At 42.1% G+C, this 18,872-nt stretch overlaps 1 protein-coding gene across 1 annotated transcript in view; it reads right to left on the minus strand.

Moving 5' to 3' along the window:
* The window catches only part of LOC132823598 (diacylglycerol O-acyltransferase 1-like), a 195,773-nt gene that overhangs the window by 152,477 nt on the left and 24,424 nt on the right, over positions 1-18,872 (minus strand). Inside the window, exon 4 of the mRNA XM_060837516.1 lies at positions 16,847-16,932. Within this exon, the coding sequence (XP_060693499.1) occupies positions 16,847-16,932 (86 nt within the window). The remainder of the gene's footprint in view (positions 1-16,846; positions 16,933-18,872) is intronic.

The raw sequence follows: 18,872 nt of genomic DNA on the forward strand, positions 1-18,872 counted from the left end.
TCACTCTGACACATCGCCCTCCAAGCCTTGACTGTACTAATGACAATGTGGTTCCGGCAGTGGTCCATAACTGTCCTCATCTTATCCATGAACAACAGGTAAATAAGAGAGCATTTTGCTTGGGAGGCCTCAATATCTAGCCATATTGAGTGTGGATCGTTACCTACTCAATCGCAGACAAAGGACAGCAGGGAACTCAACTGATACCTTCTGGTGTCTAGGAAATCAACTCCTCCCCCTCCTTGAGGCAACTGCAATTTAGTAAGTTTAATGAGGGGCCGCTCACAATGCCAGACAAAGGAACCAAACCACCCCATAAGCTTCTGCAGCATTGACATGGGAAACATTATAGGAAGCATACGCATGGGATAAAGTAAACAAGGAAGAACATTCATCTTAATGAGAGATATTCGACCCAGCCACGAAACTGGAAGAACCTCCCATCTCTAGAGATCTCGCCTAATATTGTTGAGCAAGTGAGCAAAGTCAGTCCAAAAAGCAGATCAAACTTGGGGGTTATAAAAATGCCTAGGTATCGGAACTTGCCCATGACCACTTAAAAGGGAACTTAGGGTCACTTTCAACTTCTTGCACATCTTTAAGGTTCCCCAAAGGTTCCCCATAGCCTCCGATTTTGCAAAGTTAATCTTATATCCTGAAATAACCCCAAATGAATTGATACATTTTATCAAATGGGGTACGGAGGTCATCGGGTTCGATAAAAACAGAAGGACATCGTCCGCATACAGTGTAATCTTGTGTGCCCTCGATCCCAATTCCGGAGCAGTTATGTGGACATTCTGACGAATGGCGTCTGCCAGCAGCTCTATCACCAATGTAAACAACAACGGTGAGAGGGGGCAGCCTTGCCGACTACCCCTACCAATCTGAAAATTCCCAGACTTCACCCCGTTGGTGATGACTGCGGCCAGGGGATGGCGACATAAAATTTCCACCCACCTAGCAAACAGTCCACCCAACCCGAACTGTTCTAAGACGTAAAAAAGATATGACCATTCCATCCAGTCAAATGCTTTCTCTGCATCTAAGGAAATCACCAACCCCTAATCAATCATTGCTGACAAACTTGGACCACATTCAGCAACCTTCTAATATTATTAGAGGACCTACAGCCCCTTATAAAGCCTGTGCGGTCCTCTTTAATAATATGGGGCAACACCCTTTCCAATCTCAGCGCCAGGATCTTGGACAGAATTTTGAAATCTGAATTTAATAGAGAGATGGGCCTGTATGAGGCACAATCCTCAGGAACCTTTCCCTTCTTAAGAATTAAGGAAATATTAGCTTCTCTCAAAGATGATGGTAGGCATTCATGTATATGGGAGTGATTGTACATCTCCAACATTGGCCCTGACAGGATCTCTATAAACTCCTTATAAAACTCACCCGGAAGACCATGAGGGTCAGGCGCTTTCCCACTCTGAAGTTGCCTAGCTGTCTCCTGTATTTCCTGAACTATCAAGGGCGCATTAAGGAGAGAGGCCAGTTCCAAGGTTTCCCCTGGGAAGTCCAGGTTCTTAAAAAATGTCTCCATTTTAGCACTCCTGTCTTCGCAACCTTCAGACCGACAATTCAGAGTAAAAGCTCCAAAAAGCCTCATTAATCTTTTTAGCATCGTATGTAAGGTGCTGTCTCTGATTGCAGTAATGGATTGGGGAAAAAGTTTTTTCCTAGTCAGGTATGCTAAATACTTCCCTGGCCTATCCCCATATTCGAACAGCCTTTGTCTAGCAAAAGCAAGTTCTTTCTTTGCGTTTCGTGTCAGAATTGAATTCAAGGCAGCCCGAAGGGCCGTGATCCGCTGTAGCTTAGTCACTGAAGGTTGCGCAAAATGTGCATTCAACCGCGTCTCAAGTAGGTACTGCTGTTCTTCCTTCTGTCATTTCCAGCTAGCTGAATAGGAAATAGCTAATCCCCTAGCAAAGGCCTTAGCAGTCTCCCATAGCATAGACGGACTACTAGCCATGCTTGAGTTGAGAATTCCTGAAACTCCTTCAAAACATATTCCACAAATTTGAAATCCTTAAGGAGAAAAGGGTCCAAATGTCAGTGCCGCAAACCTAGCCCTTCACACTTGGCCTTAACCTCCAAATATACTGCCGAGTGATCAGAGATAGCTATATTCCCAATTTTGCAACCCATAATTGAATCCAGAAGGGCCAAGCGAGCCAGAAAGAGGTAAATCCTTGTGTGACATTTATGTGGATTTGAGAAAAAGGTGATGTCCCTGATGGTAGGGTAAAGACATCTCCAAATATCCACCAGCCCCAACTCCTCACGTAAGTCAACACCTGCTTGGCCTACAAAGAAATAGTTGGGGGCCCACAAGGCATCCTGTCCACTGTCGGATCAAAAAGACAATTAAAATCCCCCTCTATAATAATGTGCCGTGTTCCAAAAGCACTCAACTTAGGGAAAGCACTAATCAAAAATTTGAGGGGATGCACTGGAGGACAGTAGATGTTTAAAATACCATATTCTTCCCCATGTATCAGGGCTTTAAGTATCACAAACCGTCCCTGCTCAACTTTCACCTGCTCTAATAATATGAACGGAAGAATTTTCTGGATACGAACCGCCACTCCCCTACTTTTAGTAGTAAAGGATGAAAAGAATACCCGGTCATAACCCCCTGTTGTAATTTCAGGTGTTCCCCATCATCAAGATAGGTTTCCTGCAACAAAGTGATATCAACCCTTTTCCTCTTAAGGCTAGAAAGCACTTTTTTCCTATTAACAGGCAAATGACTTCCCTTAATGCTCCAGGTGCAACATTAATAAGACACTTCGCCATATCCCCTTTCAGACATCCTTGAACCCCTTGGAGGGAGAACCCTGCTTACAAAGCACCGAACATAATTAAATAAACTCATAAAATCGAAAAACTATATATACAAAAACTACTCTATCAAAACCATAAACAACTATTACTACCAAAAAAACTACAAAGAAAACCAACTATAAAATCTTGAATGGAAGACTTTTCCCTCTGCCCACAGGGGGAACTCACCCTATCCATCCCCTCCTTCACAACTCCTTCAAACCCGGACAATACCCCAGTCTTAGGCCAGAAAGAAAACAAGGAGGTGATCCTTAAATCAACAGAAAAAAAGACAAAATCATAATGAGCACTCCACCCATCCCTGGCTTCATGTCAACCTACTTGGGACTAAAAGAGAAGCAGAACAAACAAAAAAAATGCGGAGAGACAACAAAGAACATCTACAAAATTTCCCATCAGAAAATCCAGTTATTAAAAAAAAGGAACAACTTATTCCAAAATCTTTTCCCCCCTTTCCAAAAAGGAAATTATTAGGTAGAAAGAAAGTGAAAAAAAGGGAAGACATGGGGAAATATAGAAAAGAGAACAAACATTAACCGTATTCTTCAGGCCAATCCGTCTATTTTAAAGCGTCCACAAAGTTTTTAACTTTATCCGCTGAGTCAAGTATATAAATTGAGTCCTTGTGGCTGAAACTAAGTACTGCGGGGTATCTCATGGAGTACTGGATGCCCAGGTTCCTCAGCTTCTTTTTAACTTCATCGAAGGACTTCCTCTTTCGGATTACAGTTGCAGAGAAATCCTGGGAAAACATGATTTTTGACCCCTTGTACAGCAGTGCCTGCAGATTTTTTTCCAGGGATCTACAGCTTCTATGACTTTTTGCTTGTCCTAATATGAATGGAAGTGCACTAGGACCGAGCGGGGGCACTGCACTGGGCCTGACCTGTACACTGTAACCCGATAAGCCCTTTCAATCTGAAGCCTACTGGACTCGGTGCAAGCCCAAAATCTTTGGTAACCAGCTTTGAAAGAAGCTGACTGGCTACTCATCTTCAGGGAGCCCGACAATTCAGAAATTTATCCTCCGACCTTGATTTTTGAGGTCGTCGATATAGTTTCGCAAGGCCCACACCTCTTGTTCCAGCACATGGATCCGACTGGATGAGGATTCAATCACAGCTTCCGAGGCCTTAGTTCAATCCTTCACCTCTTCCAGCCTCTCCCCGAGGCCCTGGCCTGCTCATGCTTCTGCAGCATGGATGTGATAGTTTGGACCTGGGCACGAATCTCCCCATGGATTTCCTCAATCGCAGCCCCAAGGTAAGTCAAGGTAAGTCTCTCCATCGCTGCAGCCAATTCCTGTGAGTCTGTCAGGTCCCCGGGGGATTCAGGAGAGGCTGCTGCTGCTGCTGCAGTCTCTGGTATGGTAGGTGCTTCAGAGGAGTGTCCTCCCTGCTGCTGTTTTCTTGCTCCTTTTCCCTTTGGCATCCTTCCCACTCCCAAATATTAACAAATATGTGTTCTGTAAGGTTTTAAAGTAATAATTCCACCACATAAGTTGGCCAGGGATGGCAAAAAACACTGGTATGCCTTGACTGTTAGGCAGAGTGTTCACTGCAGTTCTACAGAATCGCCTCCATCTTGCCGGATCCTCTTGAAGAGAGTTTTAACCATTTGGCCAAGGCTTGACTTTGTTTTGGGGTTTTGCTTTGGGCCAACCTAGAATCCCTCTGCTCAGGACATGTAGTGAACGAGGCAATGCAATTGGCTACACTCCAGTGGTGTTCCCAAAGCTCAGACAAATTGGTAAGGGTGTCCACTTCTATCTGAATGCCGTCTACTTGCTGCATGTTCCAGGGCTCCCTAATTGGGGCTGCTAATCTGATCCAATCAAGGAATGCATATTCTATGAGGTCTACCTGGCTGACCTCATTACAATCTCTACAGGGAGGGCTTAAAAATCAATGGTTGGGCTCTGGATAGTGTTGTAGAACAGAGAGACCTAGGGGTTCAGATGCATAATTCCTTGAAATTTGGGTCACAGGCAGACAAGGTGGTTAAGAAGGCATTTATCTTGCTTGTCTTCAGTGCTCAGATTTCCGAGTAAAGGAGTTGGATGTCATGTTGAGGTTGTACAGGATGTTGGCGAGGCCTTTTCTGGAGTACTGTGCACCGTGCTAGTCACAATATTAGAGTCATGGAGATATATAGAATGAAACAGACTCTTGGGTCCAACTCATCCATGCTGACCAAATATCCTATATGAACCTATTCCCATTTGCCAGTATTTGGACAATAATCCTCCAAACCCTTCCTATTCATATATCCATCCAGATGCCTTTTAAATTGTATAATCGTATCAGCCGCCACCACGTCTTCTGGCAGCTCATTCCATACACTAATCACCCTCTGCATGAAGAAGTTGCCCTTTAGGTCCCTTTCATATCTTTCCCCTTTCACCTTCAACCTGTGCCCTCCAGTTTTGGTCTCCCCCAACTCAGGGAAAAGACCTTGCCTATTTACCCCATCCATGTCCCTCATGATTGTATCAAACTCTATAAGGTTACCACTCAGCCTCTGATGCTCATAGAAAATAGCCCCACGGTATTCAGCCTCTCCCTAATGCTCAAACCCTCCAACCCTGGCAACATCCTCATAAATCTTTTCTAAACCCTTTCAAGTTTCACAACATCCTTCCTATAGGAGGGAGACTAGAATGCACGCAATATTCCAAAAGTGGCCGAACTAATATCCTGTACAGCTACAGCATAACCTCCCAACTCCAATACTCAATGCACTAACCATTAAAGGAAAACATAGCAAATGCCTTCTTCAAAATCCTATGTAACAGCAACTCTCTTTTCAAGGAACTACGCTCCTACACACCTAAGTCTGCTTGTTCATCAACACTCCCCAGAACCTTACCATTAAGTGTAAAAGATTTGCTCTGATTTACTTTCCCAAAATACAGCACCTCACATTTATCTACATTTAACTGCATCTGCCACTCCTCAGCCCATTCACTCATGTGATCAAGTTCCCCATTCCACTCTGAGGTAACCTTCTTCACTGTCCCCTACACCTCCAATTTTAGTGTTAAGTGCAAAGTTACTAACCATACCTCTCCTGTTCACATCCAAACCATTTACATAAATGACAAAAAGCAGTGGACCCAGCACCAATCCTTGTCAGAGGCCCCCAGTCTGAAAAGCAACCTTCCACCACCACCATGTCTTCTACCTTTGAACCAGTTCTGTATACAAATAGCTACTTCACCTTGTATTTATGTAATATAACCTCGCTAACCAATCTACCATGAGGAATCTGGTTGAGCGTCTTACTGAAGATCATACAGATTACTTCCACTGCTCTGCCCTCTTCAATCCTCTTTGTTACTTCTTCAAAAACTCCAATCAGGTTAATCAGACAAGATTTCCCAAGTATAAAGCCATGTTGACTATCCCTCATCAGTCCTTACTTTTCCAAATAGGTGTTAATTCTGTCCCTCAGGATTCCCTCCAACAACTTGCCCACCATCAATGTCAGGCTCACCAGTCTATGTGCCCTGGCTTTTCCTTACCACCTTTATTAAATAGTGGCACAACGTTTGCCAACCTCCAGTCTTGTGGTTCCTCACCTGTGGCTATTGATGATACAAATATCTCAGCAAGGAGCCCAGCAATCTCTTCCCTCATTTGCTACAGAATTCTAGGATATATCAGATCAGGTACCAGGGATTTATCCACTTTTATGCATTTTACGACATCTAGCACCTCCTCCTCTGTAATTGGAACATTTTTCAAGATGTCACTATTTATTTCTTTAGGTTCAATATCTTCCATATCTTTCTCCACAGTCAACACTAATGCAAAATACTCATTTCATATCTCAACCATCTTCTGCAGTTCCACACATAGGAGATCTTGTTGATCTTTAAGGGGTCCTATTCTCTCCCTAGTTATTCTTTTGTCCTTAATGCATTTGTAAAAACCCTTCAGATCCTCCGTAACCCTATTTGCCAAAGCTATCTCATATCCCCTTTTTGCCTTCCTGATTTCCCTCTTAAGTATACTCCTACTGCCTTTATATTCTTCTAAGCATTCATTCAATTTCTGCTGTCTATACCTGACATATGCTTCCTTCTTTTTCTTGATCAAAACTTCAATTCTTTTAGTCATCCAGCATTCCCTACACCTACCAATCTTGCCCTTCACTCTAACAGGAACATACTGTCTCTGGATTCTCGTTATCTCATTTTTGAATGCTCCCTATTTTTCAGCCATCCCTTTACCTGCGAACATCCATCCACAGTCAACTTTTGTAAGTTCTTACCTAATGTTGTCAAGATTGGCCTTCCCCCAGTTTTGAACTTCAACTTTTAGATCCAGTCTGCCCTTTTCCATCACTATTTTCAAACTAATAGAACTATGGTCACTGGCCCAAAAGTGCTCCCCAGCTGACAACTCAGGATATTATTAAACTGAAGAGGGTTCAGAGAAGTTTTACCGGGATGTTTCTGGGAATGGAGGGCTTGAGTTAAACAAATCGGCTGTATAGGCAAGGACTCTTTTCAATGGGGCATACAAGGTTGAAAGGTGATCTTATAGAGGTTTATAAAATCATGAGGGGCATAAATAAGGTGAATAGCAAAGACCTTAATCTATAATAGTGACTGGAGTGGGTTCTTTTTGATTATATGTTTTTATTGAGATCTTTTCCTTGATTAAAGTTTAAAAATATAAAACATAGATATTAAGTTAGCCTGGAGGAATGTTTTTAGAGCAGTAAGACTATGCTATTTTCTGGGTCTGTAGATTAAGGCACAAAGAAGGCCTTTAGTAGAATGGTGTGCTCTTCAGTTGGATGTGGGAGATTAGTGAGAGTTTCCATGTTTCTGATGGTTGTGTGTGCAGTAAGTGTGCTTAGTTGTGAATCCTATCATATTGCATGGATCGATTGGAGCATCGTTTAGAGGCAATGAGGAATTTATAGGAGCTAGAGGTTGTAATTAATGGCAGTTGCAGGAAGAAAGACAAATCAAAGATTCAGTCAGGTAGATGGATGACCTTCAGGAAAGGTAGGAGAGGGAGGCAGATAGTGAAAGAGTCTCCTGTGGCTAACCCCATTTCAAACAAAAATGCTGTTTTGGAAAATGTAGGGGGTGATGGACTCTCAGGGGAAATGTAATACTGACAGCCAGGTTTCTGGTACCGAAATTGGCTATAATGTAATGAGGACCAGATTCTAAGCAGTCAATTGTGATAGAGAACTCTCTGGTCAAAGGCACAGACAGGCATTTTTGAGGCTGACAGTGAGACACCAGAATGGTGTGTTGCATCCCTGGTGGCAGGATCAAGGATATCTTGCAGAGGATGCAGAATATTCTCAAAGGCAAGAGGGACCAGCAGGAGGTTTTTGGAACATATTGGAACTAAAGACATAGGAAGAGATTAGGATGAGATTCTGAGGAAAGAATATAGGAAGTTAGACAGGAATTAAAAAGGAGGTCCTCAAGGGTAGTAATATCTGGATTTCTCCCTTTGTCACAAGCTAGTGAGGGTAGGTATAGAAGGATAGAGCAGTTAAATACATGGCAGAAGAGCTGGTGCGGGGGTAAGGATTTTTGGATTACTGAAATCTCTTTTGGGGTAGAAGTAACCTGTATAAGAAGGACATATTGCACCTAAATTGGCAGGGAGATTTGCTAGAGCTACTCAGGAGGATTTAAACTAGTAAAGGTCGGTGGGGGTGAACCCAGGGAGATAGAAAGGAAAGATATCAGTCTGAGACAGATACAGTTGGGAAAAAGAGTAAGTCAAACAGCCAGGATAGGCAAGAACAAAGCACAGAACAAGGTAAGACTGACAAATTAAAGTGCATTTATTTCAATGGTAAGGCAGATGAACTCAGGTCATGGTTGGGAACATGGGACTGGGAGATCACAGCAATGAGAGATGCGACTCATGGATTGACAGCTCTGGCAGCTTAATGTTCGAGGTTATTGATGCTCCACAAAGAATAGTAAGGGAGGGAGAGAGGAGGGGGAGTGGTGTTTTAGATTAAGGATAATATTATTGCTGTACTTAGGAAGGATACTCCTGGGAATATGGATAATCGATGTTTCAGGCCAGAGCCTTTCATCAGGAACATTCCTGATGTAGGGATCCAGCCCAAAATGTCAATTTTCCTACTCATCAGATGCTGCCTGACCTGCTGTGCTTTTCCAGCAACACACTCTCAACTCTAATCTCCAGACCTCACTGTCTCCTATTAATGGGAATATATCGAGGCAAGTTACTTGGGTGAAATAGAGAAGTAAGAAAAGGATGATCACCTTATTGAGATTGTACCATAGACCCCTGTCTAATAGTAAGCCAGAAATTGAGAAACACATTTGTAAGGAGATCTCAGTTATCTGTGAGAATAATGGAGTGGTTATAGTAAGGGATTTTAATTTTCCAAACATAGACATAAACAAAGCCATAGTGTTAAGGGCTTGGATAGACAGGAATTTGTTAAGTGTGCACAAGAAAATTTTCTGATTCACTATGTGGATGCACCTACTGGAGAAGGTGCAAAACCTGACCTACTCTTGGGAAATAATATTATTAAACTGGAGAGGGCTCAGGAAAGTATTGTCAGGATGTTTCTGGGAATGGAGGGTTTAAGTTATAAAAACAGACTGGATAGGCTGGGACTCTGCAGCGTAGGAGGTTGAGGGGTGAGTTTATAGAGGTTTATAAAATCATTAGAGGCATAGATAAGATGAATAGCAAAGGTCTTTACCCTAATGTGCATCAACATTCAAATTATTAAGTCAGCTTAAGCCACCTCTCTGCTCCTTGTCCACAGTGTAAATTCTATGAACAGCACTACACTTCTTGCGCTCATCAATGGTCAATCAGTTTGCCAAGTTATTTATGGGGATGCTAGAAGATGTTGCATGTGCAGCTGAGTCACATGACCTTGAGAATACAAATCACACCATACATGTTATCATTCAATTAAGCCTGACTTCTCACACACCACTATGTTGTTGCCTATGCAGGTGAGATGACTTCAAGTATATTCAGCAAAGATTATCAATAATGAATTATCAAGTACAATACTGGTTCTGAGGATGTCACAAAAAAAGCACATGATGCACACAGTAATCAAGTGAACAAAATATAACATGAAATGGAGAATTATGTGCATACATTTATTGTATCTCAACATCGTGATACAGTTTTGACCTTAAAAGTTTTCATTTATGCTCATTATCCCTTGGTGTGACCAACATCAACAGTTGATGATGAGGCAGGCAGGCTGAGAGAGATGCAGTGTTGCATGCAACAGCCTTGATGGATATTCTTTGGAGGATCGAAGACTTGTGTTGGGTAATGAAGTCCCCTGCACTAAGGCAGTTACATCTTCCTCTACCTCATCTATTGGGAGCTCTGGTGTAATTGACAGTTGATGAGGAGTATTCACTCACCCTGGAAATACTTAGATTAGATTAGACTTACAGTGTGGAAACAGGCCCTTCCGCCCAACAAGTCCACACCGACCCGCCGAAGCGCAACCCACCCATACCCCTACATTTACCCCTTACCTAACACTACGGGCAATTTAGCTTGGCCAATTCACCTGACCCGCACATCTTTGGACTGTGGGAGGAAACCGGAGCACCCGGAGGAAACCCACGCAGACACGGGGAGAACATGCAAACTCCACACAGTCAGTCACCTGAGTCGGGAATTGAACCCGGGTCGACAGGCGCTGTGAGGCAGCAGTGCTAACCACTGTGCCACCGTGCCGCCCTACTGGGGCTGAAACCAGAGGCTTGTTATTCACCTGCCACTCAACATATACCCAACCCCTGCAGTCTTTCCACTCACTGGGACTTTAAGTAACACAGTCTCCCTCAGTTGCTGGGACATGTTTGACATGGATTGTCAACATGTGCCCCCATTTCTATACATGAACCCTCCAAATCGACAATGATGTAACCAAGTTGTGAAACAATGGGAGAGTGGTAAATTAAGGTGAGTGTTGTTTCCCTTTGTTGAGGTGAATTTATCAGCTTTTGCTACGGGTTTTAACTTCCTTGGCCTATGGCAATGCCCTGCAGTTGTGAACATGATAGATGGGAAGAAGAAGCGTACTAAAGGGAGGATGAGGCAACCATGGCTAACCAAGGAGGTCAGAGACAGCATAAAAGCAAAAGAGAAAACATTTAGTGTGGTGAAGGGCAGTGGAAAGCAGAGGATTGGGAAGCCTGCAGAGACCAATAGAAGACAACTAATAAAGTAATAAGGAGGAAGAAGATTAAATATGAGGGTAAGCTACCAGTCATATTAGGAAAGATTGCAAGAGGTTCTTTAGATATATAAAGAGCAAAAGAGAGGCAAAAATGGACATTGGGCCACCGAAGAAAGATGCTAGAGAAGTAGTAATGGGGAACAAAGAAATGGCTGAGAAACTGAATAAGTATTTTGTGTTAGTCTTCTCAGTGGAAGACATGAGTAATATCCTAAAAATTCAAGAGTCGGGAGCACGATGAGTATGATGGCCTTCACCAAGAAGGTGTTAAAAAAAACTAAAAAGTCTGAAAGTGGGCAAATCATCTGGACCAGATGGGCTATACCCTAGAATTCTGAAGGAGATAGCTGAAGAGATGATGGAGACTTTAGTAATGATCTTTCAGGTATCACAGAAGACAGGGAGGGTCCCAGAGAACTGGAAAATTGCTAATGTAACCCCCCCTCCCCCGTTTAAGAAGGGAGTAAGGCAAACAATGGAAAATTACAGGCCAATTAGCCTGACCTCAGTAGTTGGTAAGATTTGGGAGTCCATTGTGAAGGATGAGATTTCTGAATACTTGGGAGTGTATGGGAAAATAGGGTAAAATCAGCATGGTTTCATCAAGGGGAGGTCATACCTGACGAATCTATTAGAGTTCTTTTAGGAGCTAACGAACAGGTTAGACCAAGGACAGCCAATGGATGTTATTTATCTGGACTTCCAGAAGGCCTTTGATAAGGTATTGCACAGGAGGCTGCTGAGTAAGATAAGGGACCATGATGTTGGAGGCAAGGAACTGGCATGGATAGAAGATTGGCTGTCTGGAAGAAAGCAGAGGAGTAGAGATAAAAGGGTCCTTCTCAGGACGGAAGCTAATGACTACTGGTGTTCCACAAGACTCAGTGTTGGGACCTCAACTTTTCATTTTACACAATAATGGTCTGAATGTAGGAACTGAGGGCATTCTGGCTAAGTTTGCAGACAACACAAAGATAGGTGGAGGGGCAGACAGTATTGAGTAGGCAGGAGACTGCCCAAAGTTTTAAACAGTTTAGAAGAATGGGCAAAGACGTGGAAGCTGAAAGTGTGAGGACATGCACTTTGGTAGGAAGAAGAGAGGCATGGACCATTTTCTAAATGGGGAGAAAATTCAGAAATATGAAGTGCAAAGGGACTTAGGAGTCAGAGTCCCGGTTTCTCTTAAGGTAAATTTGCAGATTGAGTCGGTAGTTAGGAAAGCAAATACAATGTTATCATTCATCACAGGAGGAGAGAATATAAAAGCAGGGAGTAGGTCCAGAGGATGTTCTTGAGAATGATCCCAGGAATGAAAGGCTTAAAATATGAGGAACATTTGAGGACTCTGGGACTATACTTATTGGAGTTTAGAAAGATTGCAGGGATGGGGGAGAATCTTATTGAAACTTACAGAATACTGAATGGCCTGGACAGAGTGGACATTGGGAAGATGTTTCCATTGGCAGAAGAGATGAGGAGCCGAGGGCACAGCCTAAGAAGTAAAGGGAAGACCCTTTAAAACAGAGATAAGGAGAAACTTCTTCAGCCAGACAGTGGGGAATCTGTGTAATTCACTGCCACAGAAGGTTTTTGGGGCAAGGTCAATTGAGTATATTTAAAACAGAGATAGATACGTTCTTGATTGCCATGGGGATCAAAGGTCATGGGAAGAAAGCAGGCAAATGGGGCTCGAAAACCTATCATCCACAATTGAATAGCAGAGCAGACTCGATGGGCCAAATGGCCTAATTTCTGCTCCTATGTCTTATAAGACCATAAGACGTAGGAGTGAAAGCAAGGCCATTCAGCCCATCGAGTCCACTCCGCCATTTAATCATGGCTGATGAATGCTTCAATTACACTTACCCACACTCTCCCCATGGCCCTTAATTCCTTGTGAGATCAAGAATTAATCAATCTCTGCCTTGAAGACACCCAACGTCCTGGCCTCCATTGTGCTCCGTGGCAATTAATTCCACAGGCTTACCACTCTCTGGCTGAAGAAATGTCTCCTCATTTCCTTGTGCCCACGGGTCCTAGTCTCCCCGCCTAACGGAAATACCCTCCCAGCATCCACCCTTTCTAAGCCATGCATTATCTTGTAAGTTTCTATTAGATCGCCCCTCAACCTTCGAAACTCTAAAGAACACAATCTCAGGATCCTCAGCCGATCATCATATATTCCGCCTACCATTCCAGGGTTCATCTGTGTGAATCTCCGCTTGATATACTCCAATGCCAGTACATCCTTCCTGAGATGTGGGGCCCAAAATTGGACACAGTATTCTAAATGGGGCCTAACTAGATCTTAATAAAGTCTCTGAAGCACATCGCTGCTTTTATATTCCAATCCTCTTGAGATAAATGATAACATTACATTTGCTTTCTCAACCTGCAAATCCACCTTTAGAAAATCCTGGACTAGCACTCCCAGATTTCTTTGTACTTTGGCTTTATGAATTTTCTCACCATTTACAAAATAGTCCATGACTGTATTCTTTTTTCCAAATTGCAAGATCTCGCATTTGCTTACATTAAATTTCATCAGCCATTTCCTGGACCACTCTCCTAACTGTCTAAATCTTTCTGCAGCCTCCCCACCTCCTCAGTACTACTTACCCGTCCACCTAACTTTGTATCATCGGCAAACTTTGCCAGAATGCCCCCAGTCCCTTCATCCAGATCATTAATATACAAAGTGAACAGCTGCAGCCCCAGCACTGAACCCTGCGGGACCCCACTAGTCACCCGCTGCCATTCTGAAAAGAACCTTTTATCCAAACTCTCTGCCTTCTGTCAGACAGCCAATTCTCAATCCATGCCAGTAGCTCACCCTCGATCACCATACTCAGCAGCGTCCCATGAGGCACCTTATCAAAGGCCTTTTGGAAGTCTAGATAGATAACATCCACTGGTCTAACCTACTTGTTACCCCTTCAAAAAATTCTAACAGGTTTGTCAGGCATGACCTCCCTTATCTAAATCTGTACTGACTTGTTCTAATCCAACCCTACACTTCCACTTAACGATGGATTCTAGAATTTTACCTAAAATCGAGGTGAGGCTAATCAGCCTATAATTTTCATCTCTTGCCTTGATCCTTTCTTGAACAAGGAGGTTACAAAAGCCATTTTCCAGTTGTCGGGAATTTTCCCTGACTCCAATGATTTTGGAAGATCACAGTCAGAGCCTCTGCTATTTCCTCAGCCACCTCTCTCAGAACTCTAGGATGTAGCCTATCAGGGCCAGGAGATTTAGCAATTTTTAAACCTTTTAGCTTTTCTAGCACTTTCTCTTTTGTAATGGCTACCATACTCAACTCTGCCCCCTGACTCTCCTTAATTGTTGGGGTATTACTCATGTCTTCCACTGTGAAGACTGACACAAAGTACTTATTAAGTTCTTCAGCTATTTCCTTATCTCCCAGCACTAGCCTTCCAGCATCAATTTGGAGTGGCCCAATGTGTACTTTTGCCTCTCGTTTGTTTCTTATGTATTAAAAGGAACTTTTACGGTCATTTCTAATATTACTGGCTAGCTTATCTTCATATTTGATCCTCTCCTTCCATATTTCTCTATTTGTTTTTGTAGTCTTCCCAATCTTCTGATTTCCCAGTGCTCTTGGATACTTTATAGGCTCTCTCTTTTTCTTTGATACATTTCCTGACTTCCTTTGCTAGCCATGGTTGTCTAACCCCTCCCCAAATAATATTTCTTTTCTTTGGGATGAACGTTTGTACTGAGTCCTCAATTACACCCAAAACTTCCTGCTGTTGTTGCTGTAATGTCTTCCCCACTTGTCTCTGCTTCCAGTCGATTTTTGTCAGTTCCTCTCTTATGCCCCTGTAATTACCTTTATTTAACTGTAACACCATTACGTCTGATTTTGCCTCTCTTTCAAACTGCAGACTGAATTCTACTATATTATGATCGCTGCCTCCTCTGACTCATTATGTCGAACTCAGTGCAGAATAGCCTGCACCCCTGTGGGCTCCATCACAAGCTGTTCCAAAAAGCTATCCTGTAATCCATGAATTCCCTTTCTTTGGATCCACTGGTAACATTATTCACCCAGTCCTCTTGCATGTTAAAGTCCCTCATGATCACTGTGACCTTGCCTTCTGACAGGCCCAATCTATTTCCTGGTATATCTTGCGTCCCTGGCCCTGTTGCTGGGGGTCTGTACATAACTCCCATTATGGTTTTTTTTGCCTTTGTGGGTCCTCAACTCCACCCACACAGACTCCACATCATTTGACCCTACGTCATTCAGTGCCATAGTTTTAATCTCATTCTTAACTAACAAGGCAATGACGCCCGTTCAGCCCATCTGCCTGTCTTTTCGGTAAGTTGTAAATCCTTGAATGTTTAATTGCCAGTCCTGAATCCCTTACAACCACGTCTCTGTGATGCCTACTACCTCACAATCATTCACGATGATTTGTGCAGTTAATTCATTTGTGTTGTTACAAATACTATGAGCATTTAGATAAAGTGCCTTAATGCTAATTTTCTTATCCTCATGATTTCCAACATCTCCAGTAATATGTCCTAAATTATCATTCCTTTTTGCTTCATTCCCAGCTTGCTTTGAACTTAAACCCTGCACACGTGCTAACCTGCTGCTAATATTTCTACTTGACTCTGTACTCCCTGTTGCTTTCCCTTTCCCTTCGCCCCAACTCACAAGTTTAAAGTCCTAGTGACCACCCCATTTGTCCTTTTCGCCAGAACACTGGTTCCAGATCGGTTCAGGTGGAGATCATCCCATCGGTACAGATCCCTCCATTTCCAAACCAATGTCCCATGAAATGGAATCCTTCTTTCCCACACCAGTCTCTTAGCAATGTGTTGTTATGTTCTTATATTAAGGAGAATCTCAATATATTAGGAAGCCACAGCTCATGCATGTCTTGAATGTGCCAATATTTCAATACTAGATTGGAGCCACTCTCTCTTTGCTGGCTGGTTAGTCCAACCTGGCAGTCTCCCACCAACTGGTTTTTCTGCTCGACCAAGGCATCCTCTTTACTAAGTGACGTTTTGAAGTTGGCAACAACCCTCCTAACTTAGGCCTCTCCCTGGCATTAATGGTCTCCTTGTTCCTGAAAAGTGAGAAGTCAAATGCAATTTATCTTCCTCTGTCCCAGTTGTTTACCATGTCATAAACTGGTCACACATTATAGCTGACACACAATTGCTTATAACCGTCACATGATTTGACCTCTCTTGCCATGTGGTCTTGATGATGACTATTTCACAATCTGGTCTTTCTGTCCACTTGCAAAATTTCTTTGCTAACTTCATGAAGCTCTTGGATGAACATTAAATTATCTTGGATGAGATTGTTCATCATTCCCATTGTGCTTATCCATAACCCCAAAGCTGCTCACTCCCTCTGTGAGTTCCATCCAGGCAAGACAATTTTCCTATTATCCCTGTTGTATATTTTATGTTTTTAACTGTCCACTCCCAGAAACAATATTCTAGGTAATACAGGTTAACTAAACGATTGTCTGGAATTTTATTTCATTGTTCTATTAATTCAAACATAAATACAAGCGGAAGACTACATAACTTCGTTTATGAAAAATATCACTGGTTATTATTAACTTGCAGAACAAAATTTAAATCCATTTATGAAGATGAAATCCAAAAGGTTGACAAAATGTAAATCTAATGAAACAAAAATTGTATTGAGTATCTGTCTTTTTTTTATTTACATGCTGTCACTCACCAATAATCAAATATGAACCAGGCCACATGTTGGGGTCACTAAAGGTAAATGCTATAATCTGAACAGGATCCACGAGGAGTCCATACCTGTGAAGATACTTTAGTTATCGGTAATATTATATTTGAACGTATAAACTAAACACTGTGCAGAATGAGAAAGTTGCGATATAAAATTTATTGAGTTGTACACCAACTACAACAAAGAGGAAAGGAAACGTGGGATGCATGCCCTATATTTTTGCTTTGATGTTTTTTCTTTAATTCCATTCATAGAAAACAAGAGTTTTGGGGATATAAAATGACTGCAATTCAAATTATTAAGCTTTTATCGAATGTATTTTACAAATTTAATCAAATACAGCCTGAAGAGAACAATAGTTTAAAATTAAACAGTACTGATTCAGTTTATATTTAAATAACAGGTACAATTCAAATCTGCATGAGACCTTCAAAACCCAGGAGTCTTGATAATTCTTTCCTGGGAAACCTCGTTCAAAATACATGAACCTATTTGAATTAACAAGGCAGTTTGAAAAGTCTCTGAGAAATGAAAAAAGCCAATTTGCAAATTCCTTTGTACAAAGATTAATTTGAAACTTATATTGACGAAGGTCCTGTTCTGTAAGAAATGCCACAAACACAGTTTAATATAAAAGAAAATTATGGCTGCTTAGTCACAGAGGAGTTTCCATTTCCCACGGTTTTTCCAATAAGCAGTCAAGTGGAAGAATTTCATCAGTAAAATATATAATATATAATACTTTAAGTATAGCCAATGGGGAAAGACTGCTCAACTCATTTCTCTACTGTTTCTAAAACACCCTAGTTCCACATCTAGCTGATTTAGAGGTATACAGGCTCCATGTTTATCTTGTCTTTTAGCCCAGGAGAGGCAGGCAGCTAGTGGTGATGGGGAGCACTGAAAAGAAAATGTTTCATCATTCTGGCACCCTGGGTTCTTCAAAAGTAGAGTCAAGAGTGTTTGGGAATGGGAGTGGTGATAGTGATCCTGGATCTATGAGAAAGGGGTATTAACAGTAAATTTTTGAGGATGAGGATCAAGACATCAATGAGGTGGACTGATTAAGACATCATGTAAGAGCAATGCTTTGTTGAAAGTGAGAAGCCAGACAGAACCTCAATGAAACTAGCTTCTAAGTTAAATTATGTGGGTTTGAACTTCCTTTAATTGAGGAATTTGCCGGCACATGGCACACAGTTCCCACTTAATGCAAAAGACACACAGATCTTGTTGTTTTTGTACAAAGATTATCTTTTCTGTTGCAGAATAAATGTCTAGTTATCTATCTGCTTATACACTTGATATCTTTGGGTGATCCCATTTTTAAGTATCTATACATAACATGTCCTAATGACCACTGGGGAAAAAGCAGAAGTTATTGAGACAGTGCAGTAACATTGCACAGTGCCATGGAGTCATAGTCATACATCACAGAAACAGACCGTTCAGTCCAACTCATCTACTCCGACCAGACACCCCAAGCATTTGGTCCATATCCCTCTAAACCTTCCTATTCATATACCCATCCGGATTACTTTACAATGTTGTAATTGTACCTGCCGCCACCACCTTCTGCATGAAAAAGTTACCCTCAAGTCCTTTTTAAATCTTTCCTTTCTCACCTTAAACCTATGCCCCCTAGAAAAAAACACCTTCGCTATTCACTTTATTCATGCCCCTTGTTATTTTATAAACTCCTCAGCCTCAGATACTCCTGAAAGAAGCCCCAGCCTATTCAGTCTCTCTCTGTAACTCAAACTCTCCAGTCCCAGTAAATCTTTTCTGTATCCTCTCAAGTTTAACATCCTTTCTATAGATGGGCTACAAGAACTGTACACAGTATGCTAAAAGTGGCCTCACCAATATATTGTATAGCTACATTGTAATGTCCCAACCCCTACACTCAGTGTTCTGACCAATGAGAGCAAAAATGTCAAATGCTTTTTTTACCACCTCTCTACCTGCAACTCCACTTTCAAGGAACTGTACACCTGAACCCCTGAGA

The sequence above is a fragment of the Hemiscyllium ocellatum genome, chromosome 17 (assembly GCF_020745735.1).
Source record: "Hemiscyllium ocellatum isolate sHemOce1 chromosome 17, sHemOce1.pat.X.cur, whole genome shotgun sequence".
NCBI classification, from domain to species: Eukaryota; Metazoa; Chordata; class Chondrichthyes; order Orectolobiformes; family Hemiscylliidae; genus Hemiscyllium; species Hemiscyllium ocellatum.